Here is an 11,534-nt window from a genome sequence, read left to right on the forward strand (position 1 = left end):
TACAACTCTGTGTTTCCCAGAAAACGTATCTGTTGACTAGGACAAAGTCTATTAAACGACGAAGTCGCCTGTAATGCAAAGCATCTTGACTGAGACTTTTTCTTCATTGTGTTTTAAAAAAACGCAAGTAAATTTGCATCTTTGATGACATCGCACCAGGCCCTGGTTGTTATTGTACATGTCACATCAGTGTCGAATGAAGGAATGGCCTTTGAGGGGACACCAAGGAGATTTGTGAGGATTAGTCAGGACTGGAAAATGGACTATAAAGAAAGATTGGACAGGGTCCCGTTGTTTCCTGAAGCTGAGGAGCTGAAACAGAGATTTCTTTGAGTTGTCCAAGGTTGTAAGGGGCGTGGATACAATAGTTGAAAGGGTTTATTTCTCTTGCTTGAGACATCAGTGACTCCGGTTCATAGATTAACAGTTATTGAGAACTGTTCACCGGTATTGTGAGAATTTGTTTATTTTTTATCCTGGACCCGACACATATTCTGGAACTCGGCGGCTGAAATCAAAATTCAGGCACAAGTATTTAACCCGCTGAGCAAGGGGATATAGTCTGTAAGTCCTGACCCTCCAAGTTTACTAAACAACGGTATCGAATTAGGGAAATGATGGGAATTGAAATTCGATTTAATGACTATTTTCCGAGTCAGAGATGGCCAAGCTGCTCGGTTTCTTTTTGTTCTGTGAAATTATATATATTTTATTAATGTCCCAATTGTCGAAAACGTCTAATACTGCCTGATATGGGGGGTTAGGCATTGAGTGGATTGGTCCTTAGCAGAGCTGTCATCGATCTGAATGGTAAAACTACCTTCTTCTGTGCTGCATTTTTCTTTTCTAGTTCATTATGGCATTAGCTTCTCGCTGGATAAGTGCTTCTCTAGGTTGTATAGCTTCCGGGATACACTGTTTTATTTGTCTAACGTAATGGTACACCTGCCCCCATTGCATGAGCACATAGTTGGATATTAAAGACGTTAATTTGTTCAGAGATTACTACATGTGTCAGCTACAGATAGGACTTAAAACAGGCTCTCGGGCTCCTCATTAAGTGCTAAGGACACCTCAACAAAGACTTATTGCACTCGATCCTCCCCGTGACAAGTAACTATCACACGTGCTTCTCTATAATTACCAGGGTTGTCCCGACTCCCCTTCTTCAACAAGGGAACAACATTTCCTATCCTCCAGTCTTCTGGCACTACTCTTGTTCTCAATAATAACTTAAAGATCGAAGCCAAATACTCATCAATCTCCTCCTTGGCTTCCCAGTGAATCCGAGGATAAATCCCATCCGGCCCTGGGGTCTTATCTATTTTCAGATCTTCCAAAATTGCGAACACCTCCTCTTTGAAACCTCCATCCCATCCAATGTTGTAGCCTTAATCTCCGAATGCTCACTAACCTTGCCCTCTTCCAATTCTGACGAAAAGTATTCATTAAGCACTTCCCCGATCTGGACAGTTTCCACACACAAGCTTCCCCTAATTTCTTTGATTAGACACAATTTTATTCTAGTCATTCTTTTATTCCTTGTATGCATACCGAAGGTCTTAGGGTGTTCCTTGATCGCATCCGCCAACAACTTCTCACGTCCCCTCCTGGCTCTTCTTAGCTCTCTCTTTAGATCTTATATATCTAACTTGTAACACTTAAGCCCCCTAACTGAGCCTTCATGCCTCATTGTCACATCAGTCTTCCTCCTCCTCTTGACAACAGTTTCAACTGCTTTAATAAACCATGCCTCCCTCTCCAGACAACTATCTCCATGCCTGATACACTGATCAAGGACCCGCAGTAGCTGTTTGTTCAAGAAGCTCCACATTTCAAGAGTGTCTATCCCTTCCAATTTCCTTCCCCAGTCTATGCATCATAAATCTTGCCTAATCGCATCATAATTGCATTTTCAGCAGGTATATCTTGTTCCCCGTAGTATATACCGATCTCTGTCCATTGCTATTCTAAACATAAATGAATTATGGTCCTTAGCGCCGAAGTGCTCATCTACCTCCAAATCTAACACTTGGCCAGGTTCATTCTCCAGATCCTAATCAAACATGGCATCGCACCTCGATGGCCTGTCTACCGAAACCCTCCTGCATACTTTGAACAAACACTGACCCATCGAATCTACTTGTACGTTCGTATTCTCCATTAATATTGGGAAAATTAAAGTTTCCCATAACAGCTACCCAGTTACTCTCGCTCCGATCGAGAATCATATTTGCAATTCTTTCCTCTACATCCTGCAACAAATCTGAGGCCTACAGAAAATTCCCAACAGGGTGACCTCTCCTTTCCTATTTCTCACCATAGTCCAAACTACCTCAAATGGTGAGTCCTCAAACGTTCGCTCAGCTGTTGTAACACAACTCTTGATTAACAATGCCACAGCCCGGCCTATTTTACCATATTTTCTGTTCTTGCTGAAACATCAAAATTCCAGAATCTACGACAACCATTTATGACACAATTAAAAAGTACTTTAAATGTAATTGCAAAGGAGGGCATCTAATTTCTCCTCATTATAACATGGCTTTCATGTCCCTCCTCCAGCCATAACATCGCAATCGCAGGTAGCAAACCATGCTGCAAGTTCACCCACCTTTTTCCGGATGCTCCTGGTATTGAATTACGCACATTGTAAACCAACATCCTGATTGCTGGTACCCCTCGCGACCTTGTAATCCTATCCCTAACCTCACTACCCTCAGACTCCGGTATACAGGAACTACAATTCATGTTCTCGTCCCCTGCCGTATGAGTCTAAACACCCACAAACACCGTTAGCAAGTTTCACCCACCCCCTGAGGATATTGTTACCCCTTTAGTTCAGGTGAAGACCATCCTGTCTGTAGAGGTCCCACCTTCCCCAGAAAGAACTCAAATTATCCAAGATTCCAAAGCCCTCCCTCCTGCACCAACCCTACAGCCACTCAGCTCCACTCTCTCCATGTTTCTCACTTCACGCACACGTGGCACGGGCAAGAAACCAGAGATAACAACTCTGTTGTACACGAAGTTTCCACACTGGCTCCCTGAATTTCTGCCTTAGATCCCCACCTTTCTTTCTCCCTATGTCATTCGTGCCTATGTGGGCCACGATTTGGGCTGCACCCCTACCACCACCTCCCCCCCACCCCGCTTTTGTCATCAGGGACATCACGAAACCTGGCACCTGGGAGGTAACACACCAATCGTGAGTGTCTTTCCTTCCCACAGAAACTCCTATCTGTCTTCCTAACTGTGGAGTACTCCATGACTAAAGCTCTGTCCTCTTCCCCCTTCCACTCTGAGCAAGGGAGCAGACTCTGCGCCAGAGACCTCTGCCCCATTGCTTACCCCTGGTAACTCGTCCCACCAACAGTTTCCAAAACGGTACACTTGTTGTTGAAGGGAATCACCACAGGAGATCCCTGCACTGCCTGCCGGCTCCCTTTCCTATTCCTGGTGATGACCCATCTATTTTCTTCATATGGCTGTGGAGTAACTACAGAGGATTTCGAGAAATTCGATGTATCGACGTTCAATCATGTCTGTGATTCTTTGTTGAATGAAAGCCATGTAAAAATGAGGAGGAAGTACATGCCCTCCTTTACAAGTACCTTTAAAGTATTGTTAAGTGTTTCACATAATTTTGAGAGTTAAAATCTCCGCTCAGTCTGTTGCGCACTGTTCATGCTCAAGTTGAGCTTGGAATCACTGAAGTTCCAACATTTGTAGTATATGAAAATGGAGTGGAATGTTGACATTGATTTCACTTGGGTAGTCATGGGAGTCGAAATGATAACGTTGCTTTCTCCCACAAATGCTACCAGATGTCTTGAGCTTCGCCAGCAAGGTTTACTTTGTTTCAGATCTTGAGCATCTGCAAATCCTTATTTTATTGTTTTGGTGCAAGTTATAATAAGAAACACAAAAACTAATTCTTCTGATGATTTTCATCAAAAGATTCTGAAAATGAAAATTCGGGAAAACTCATGTTAAACTTTGTTTGCAAAATTCGATGAATCGACAAGCTGCAGCACTTTAAACATTTCTGTCTTGCATTTGAAGCCACAGCACAATTTATTCTGATACCTGATAAACACAATTGAAAATGATTCCACCATACAATAGGTATCTCAGCCATTTTGTTCATCAGTACTTGTCCCGCTGAGTTCAGTAATGGCAGTATAAAGAACATTGGAAAATAAATGAATTTGACAAATCGTAGAATCACAGCAGTGTGAAGCATGCCAATCGGCCCATTGAGGTTACACCAACTCTTCATAGGGCATCCCAACCACACCCATTGCCTCCGCATCGAACCCTGTATTTCAAATGTCAAAAGCTATCAACCGAGCCTGCACACTCCAGGCACTGACGCAAATTAGCATTGTCAATCCAACTAACAAGCACATCTTTGAACTGTGGGAGGAGACCAGATCAGTGGGGAGAAAGCCACACAGACACAAAGAGAATGGGCAAACTCCACATAGAGAGTCGCCTAAAGGTGGAATCAAGCTCAGGTCACTGGTAGTGTCAGGCACCAGTGCTAACAACTGAATGATCATCCGCACAACTGAAACATTTTTACATATTCCATTTCGTTGGTGGAAATGCCGATCTTCAATCAAAGCATTTAGTCTGAGACTCCAACATTATCAGAACTTAGCTGGAAAATATTTGTCTCTGTTATGACTGGGTAGAATGATCACAGCCAAACAGTTGACTGGGCGTGAGAATGCGAACTTGCATGCAGCGAAGTGTGAAGATCTGGAATCTCTGACAAAGTTACTGGTAGATAGGAATACAAAAAAAAGGAACGCCTCATCTTCCGCCTCGGAACACTTCAACCCCAGTCCATCAATGTGGACTTCACCAGTTTGTTCATTTCCCCTCCGCCCATCATTCCCAACCTTCCAGCTCAGCACTGTCCTCTCTGCCAATCTCCCTGCCCACCGGCCTGCTCCACCCTCGTCTCTGATCTATCACCTCCATCCCTACCCATTCACCTACTGTACTCATTGCTACCTTCTCCCCAGCCCCATCCCCCACCCCCATTTATCTCTACATCCTGGAGGCTTCCTGCCTTCATTCCTGATGAAGGGCTTTTACCCGAAACGTCGATTTTCCTGCTCCTAGGATGCAGCCTGACCTGCTATGCTTTTCAGCACCTCTCTGATGTAAACTCTGTTTTCCAGTATCTGCAGTTCACTTGCATAGAAAAAAAAGCCTTCCAAAATGTACTCATGTGCGTATGCATCTATCAATAGGATCAAGGTGCCGGCCCTGCATAATATGTGGTGGAAAGTAACTCATTCAGTATTAATTTGAACCAGTAGAAATATACGCATATAAAAAATAGTTGCAGGATCAGGTCATTCGACACCTCAAATCTGTTCCACTATTCAATGTCACCCTGACTAATCATGGAGATCAATGCGCTCATGCAACCCTCTTCCCATATCCCGTGCCACATATTCCGTGATGCCTTTAAGGACAAAAGCGAATCTTGATCGCGCATACAAGAAAGAGAGAGATAATAAGAATGCCTATGTGAGAGAAAGAAAGTGAGCCTGTTTATGAGAGAGATAGATAGTGAGATTGTGCATGAGAGAGAGGAAAAAACCCACAGGAGATGAAGGTCCGAATGGTCCCTGCACTTGTCGTTACAAATATCTTCTTCCATGTGAAGCAGTCAAAGTCTGTCTTTTTGTGTGAAGACAAGAGTGGGGAATGCCCCGATTCCTCTGGTCAATTTTTGTTTGTAAATCTCACCGTTCTTTTTTTCCATCTGAGCCATTGAAATGGAACAGTAACAACGATTAACTTTGCTAATTACAAAGATTGTAAATTTTATCATGCCGGCTCATATCCCTACTCACAAAGGGCACAAAAGGCAGGATGCATAATAATGTGCGGCGTGCTCTCTAGCACAAAAGATAATGCAAATCTTGCAACCGCAAGTGATTATAGTGTGATTGCATGTTTCATCCTCACATGGCTCTAATGCATTTTGAAAACTCAGTGTTCGTCGCATGCCAAACTAGGTGGCTTTTCTAATACTATTTCAACAGTTCACCAAAAAAATGCTGATGCGAAATGCTGATGTAGCTGGTAGGATTCGAACATGTGCAAGGAAAGCATTGTTTTTGCGTTCACATTGCGGCCACGATCACCGGATGGACGCTGGCAAAGTTCGTCTGAGATCATACAAGGATCACACCAGCGAAAAAGGCGAATCCACCAGGCCTCGTCTCCCTCTCTGATCCTATCCTTCCATATCATTCTGCTCCCTCTCGTTAATCCTGCCACAGAATGAATATTAGAGTGAGAATGAAGGATGAAGAGTATCAATGGGTTTGGGGATTCGTCAGAAAACCAGTCTCAGGATCAACACATTTTCGGCTGTTAATACAGGAACAAACAAAAATACCTTATTTTCTTTACCTTTTTACTGCATGAGGACGTCGCGGGTAAGGCAGCGTTTATTGACCATCCCGAACAGAGGGTAGTTAAGGGTCAACCACATTTCTGTGAGTCTTGAGTCACGTGTAAGACAGACCAGGAAATTATGGCAGTTTCCTTTCCTTAAAGACATCAGTGAACCAGGTGGGTTTTTCCGATAATCGACAATAGATTCATAATTATCATGAGATTCTTAATTTCACTTTTACTTCTTATCACATTGAAATTCCACCATCTACCAGAGCAGGATTTGTCCCAGTTTATCCAGAAATTCATCTGGTTCTCTGGATTAATAGACTCGCAATAAAACCAGCAGGTCATCTCCTCTTTGTCGCCACCTACAGTCCCTGATGAATTTCAAACCTGTGAGGCAGGAGTGGGTTCAGTGAATATACAGCTCAGACACAAGCGAAGAGTGACTATGCTATTCCTGAAATTGGCCCTCAGTTTGGGGTGAAGAAACCTGGTTCCTAATTAACTGTGACAAGGGGAGGACTGCAGATGCTGGAGGTCAAAGTCGAAAAGTGTGTTGCTGGAAAAGCATAGTCGGGCAGGCAGCATCGGGGGAGCAGGCGAATGATGAAGGGCTTATGCCTGAAACGTCCATTCTCCTGCTCCTCGGATACTGCCTGACCGCCTGTACTTTTCAAGTACCACACTCATTGACTCATTAGTAACTGTTTCAAGTTGAATATCGTCCTTGGGAAAAAATAAGAGCAGATTGGATAATGTGGTCAATAACAATGGCAGACACGGAAATAAATGGTTCATGACTGACAACAAAGCTATCCCAGTGAGGAAGAATGATTCTACTAAGATGTTAAACCAGTCATGGTTAAATCAGAAGGTTGAAGAAAAAAAATTGAAATCACAGGAAGAGAGGTTAAGATGCATGAAAGAGGATTTCTATTTTCTTTTCACAAAATGCATTAGAAAGTGGAGGTACACTGCAAGAAACAAAAAAAAACAATATCGACTTGTTTAACAAGTTAGTGACCCTTCAGTAGTGAACTTAATGCGCTGAATATTGGAGATGGAGACAGTGACAAGCGAAATCAATGATATTGTTCTCGTCTCAGATCCAGAGGCCCATTCAAAACAGCATTTCACTGATTATGACAAATCCATGCAGCCGAGACAGACAGAAACTTGCTCATTATGGGTATGAACAAAATAATTAAATGTATGCATGTTACTTTCCGATTAATAAAAATGGGAGGAGTAGACTTTGTTGTTTGATAAATTCGATCAGAAGAGGAAAATGGCTTCAGTGATCTTGAGGTGAAGCAATCATAAAACGTCTTCGCATCACACTTATTTTACAAGCAACTGAGTTCATAGAATGTATTCATTATTTATCCGAACTGCAAGCTCCCATGTTAATTCGATGTTTTCAGTTTTTAATTTGTTCAATTTCTTCTTCAACATTACCTTCTGAACACACAAACTCCACAATCACCTCAAACGCAGCAAAACTAGAGGAGAACCAGAAACTCCAACGTTCTCACCAAAGCACCCACACTACGCCGAGTTTGAATCTTACCATCATGCTTTTGCATTCTTTGACCCCCAAAGTCAAAATCCTTATACAATTGGAGGTACATTTACCAGATTGGCAGTCCGTGGCATCTTGGTAGCGTCACTGCTTTCGCAATCCAGTTGCTCAGATTAGGTTTTAGATGTCATGGACCCTTCATTCTCTCTGGAGGTATTTGGTCCTATATTCTCATAATGTGGAGTTAAAGCTTAGCACCTGGAAATGACTGTGAAGCTCTCATTGGTGTGCTCTCAACAACGTCTTGTGCAAATGCAATCAATTCCTTGGCGTGCTACATACACCCACTTGCAATGAAGACAAATCTAGAAAGATCATTGCCGGTTCCTTAATATAATTATACACGAATTCTGAATAGCTAGTGTTGTGAACCGTGAAACAAAACATTTCTCTAACATTTTGCCGATTTAGACAGACGTCTAATCCATAAGAGAGTGAAGGGTTATGGGAGTAAACAAGAAAATTGGGTTTTAAAATCTTCAAGTCATCCATATTCCCATTGAAATGTAGCATCCCGGTGGACTGAATGGCAACTTTCTGCTTTTACATCTTATTGTCTATTGTGCTCTAATGATTATTAATGAAATTCTGCTCTAGGCTTATTGTCATGAAAAGTACACTCTCAAGTTCTCTCCAGAGTCGCTGCCACTGATTTTAAAAGTAAATGTTCATATTTCATGCTACTACTGCCCTCTGGTGGCAGCCAGTTATATTTTTTTCACCTCGTTCAGAGAAATTGGACAACTTATTTTCAGAGAGTCTCATTGATATAAAGCAAAGAAAGAGAGCCAATTCGTCCACGACAACCAGATACCACAAACAAATTTATTTCCATTTGAAAGCATATTTCCCATATCCCTTTAAACACTTTAGATTCATCAAGGTTTCTTTTAAATTTTGCAAGTGTTTCAGCCTCCACCACCTCCTCGCAGAGCTCACTCCATAAACATGCAGCCCTTTGCATGAAAAAGTTGTCGCTTAGGTCCCTTTTAATTCTTTTCCCACTCGCCTTAAACCTATATCCTTCAACTTTGGATTCCCTCACCCGGGGGAAGTGATCTTATCCAATGAGGATAAAGTGAGATCAGCAGATGCTGGAGATCAGACTCGAGAGTGGGGTGCTGGAAAATTACAGAAGTCATGCAGCGTCAGAGGAGTAGGAGGATCGACGTTTTGGGCACTAGCCCTTTATCAGGACTGAGACAATCTAATTCTTGATTAAGGGCTTGTGCCCGAAACGTCCATTCTCCTGCTCCTCGGATGATGCCTGACCTGCTGCGCTTTCCAGCACCCCACTCTCGAATCTTATTCAATGGCCCTATCCGTGTCCTGAATGATTTTATACACCTCTGTAAGTACACACCTCAGCCTCCAAAGCTCCAGTCGAAACAGCTCCAGCTTATTCAGCCTCTCACAACAGCTCAAACTCTCCAACCCTCTCACATCCTTGTAAACCTTTTGACAATATATTCTGCTTTCACTACAGGAGTCATTCACTGTATGGACATGCATTTTCTGCGTAATTGCTTTCTGACGACCGTCATAACTGTTCAGCATTCCCAATAACTTCTACGAAGAAATTTTAATGCACAAAGTGGAAATTGTGCCTGTAGTGCATTTCAGCCAAGATTCAGTTACAAGAAACATTTTCATCATTCTATCATACAGACATGAAGGACCCGTGGGCCTGTTTCTGTGCTGCATTCTTCTATTACTGATTCTAACTGTCGCTCCAATGTCTTGACTCAATCAACAAGAAGTTACGACATTATTGCTGTTGGTGTTACTGAGTTGTCAGACACTGTTTTCCATCACTGCACACTGGCGTACTGAGACAACGACTGAGCGCTCCTAAAAACTATCCATGCAACTGGTTACCATGAACGTGCATGACTGCTCATGTTTTTCATGAAGAGGTTTCATCTCTTCTATAACGGAAGAGTTACTCTGACTGTGCAGAATGTATTAACTCCAGAATGGTGCCAAGTCCGACGAGCGTCCTTATTCCAGAATCGGGAATGTCTCTTTCATGACTCAGTTTCAAAATGGGTTCATGTAATTCTCAACAGTCGCCAGAGGATGAACAGGAACCATCGGTCTTTATAGAACTTAACTTTCTCGAAGTGACCCGCTGGCAAAGAAGGTAACCTTTATGTGAAGGATGAAAAATGCTCAGTTCCATCCAGACTGACCGCAGAAGCTTCACGTGATTGGACGGCTCAGAGTCACGAGTCAGTCATCACAATATGTTTTGATTGGTTATTATTGTTAAGATATAAATTAGAACCCCCTTTCATATTGATATGTGAACCAGGTCTGCCTGATACTGGATCACTGAACCTATCGTTCACCATTCTGCAGTTGCAAATACAGACATAACACGGCAATACTGAAAAACCCGCAATGTGGTTGACGCTGTTCTCGTTGCACAAGTGTTTGATTATTAGAAATATGTGACAGGTTATTGTATATCAAACGAGTACTGAAATTCCCTATGTCGCTGGAGAATTCTCTTCAACCGAAACTTTTTCCTGCATTCTCTGCACAACAGCATCACTGGAACAGTGAAATAAATTGGGATATCTCAAAACACACAAAACAAATTATTTATATGCAATATATTGAGCTAGAGGTATTAGTTCATATTAATAGTAGATTATTAATCATTAAAGTTTCCTGTTCGAACTTGAAGTATGTGATATCAGTGTGAATGCGGGTACCACTTCAGAGCTTCCTCTGATCTCACTGTTTCCTTGACGTGCTATCATGTTCAACTGTTCTCTGACAGTTTTTGTCCGGGGTCAGCCCAGTTCCGAGTCTCTGTGGGGTTCAGTGCGCAGTAATACACTGCAGAGTCTGAAACTTCTGTTTTCAATATATTCAGCTGGACAGTGCGGTTCACATGATCCAATTTCGATGAAAACCGGTCTCCTGGAAGTCTGTCTGTGGTGCTGATATATTGGTTTCTCTTCAGGAGATATTCCATGGAGCCGCTGGAATGCTGCCGGTACCAAAACAGGAAAGGATCACTGCTTGTTGTAGCAGTGTAATTACAGAATAACAGGACATCATCCCGCTCATTCACTGCCATTACGGCGGGTCTTTGTAAGACAGAATCTGCATAACAGCGCCCTGTAAGAACCAAGTGTGAGAGTAAATTTTAAAAGTTGATTCATGATTTTTATTGCCCAGATGCAGCCCGTTCACGTTGATCAGTAAACAGGGAAAGAAGAGGGAGGGAAGCTGGAAAAGAATCGAACTCGTACAACTCAGCGACTGGGACCAACAGGATTTTAACACATGAAATAAAAAGATTTTGTAAAAAAAGAAACACAGGCCACGCATTTTACGAGGTGATTTCCCAATTCCCTTCCAAGTGGACACCTGGAAACAGTCGGTTAGTTTAAAAGTCCGGCCTTTGTCCAGTCATTTCAGTCGCTTCAGTCCTGTGTGGATTCCCAGCGTAACTCTTCCACTGTCATTTTGCAAGAACAGTCGCTAATTTCTTCCAATCTTT

The 11,534-nt window shown here is 42.5% G+C and overlaps 1 gene segment (V, D, J or C); it reads right to left on the reverse strand.

Moving 5' to 3' along the window:
* Positions 1 to 10,787: 10,787 nt before the first annotated feature.
* Positions 10,788 to 11,108, reverse strand: LOC140459973 (T cell receptor alpha variable 19-like). The segment is given in 1 exon segment: positions 10,788 to 11,108. A coding segment is annotated over 1 exon segment (321 nt).
* Between the last annotated feature and the right edge of the window lie 426 nt (positions 11,109 to 11,534).

This window comes from Chiloscyllium punctatum, chromosome 36 (assembly GCF_047496795.1).
Source record: "Chiloscyllium punctatum isolate Juve2018m chromosome 36, sChiPun1.3, whole genome shotgun sequence".
Classification (NCBI taxonomy): Eukaryota; Metazoa; Chordata; class Chondrichthyes; order Orectolobiformes; family Hemiscylliidae; genus Chiloscyllium; species Chiloscyllium punctatum.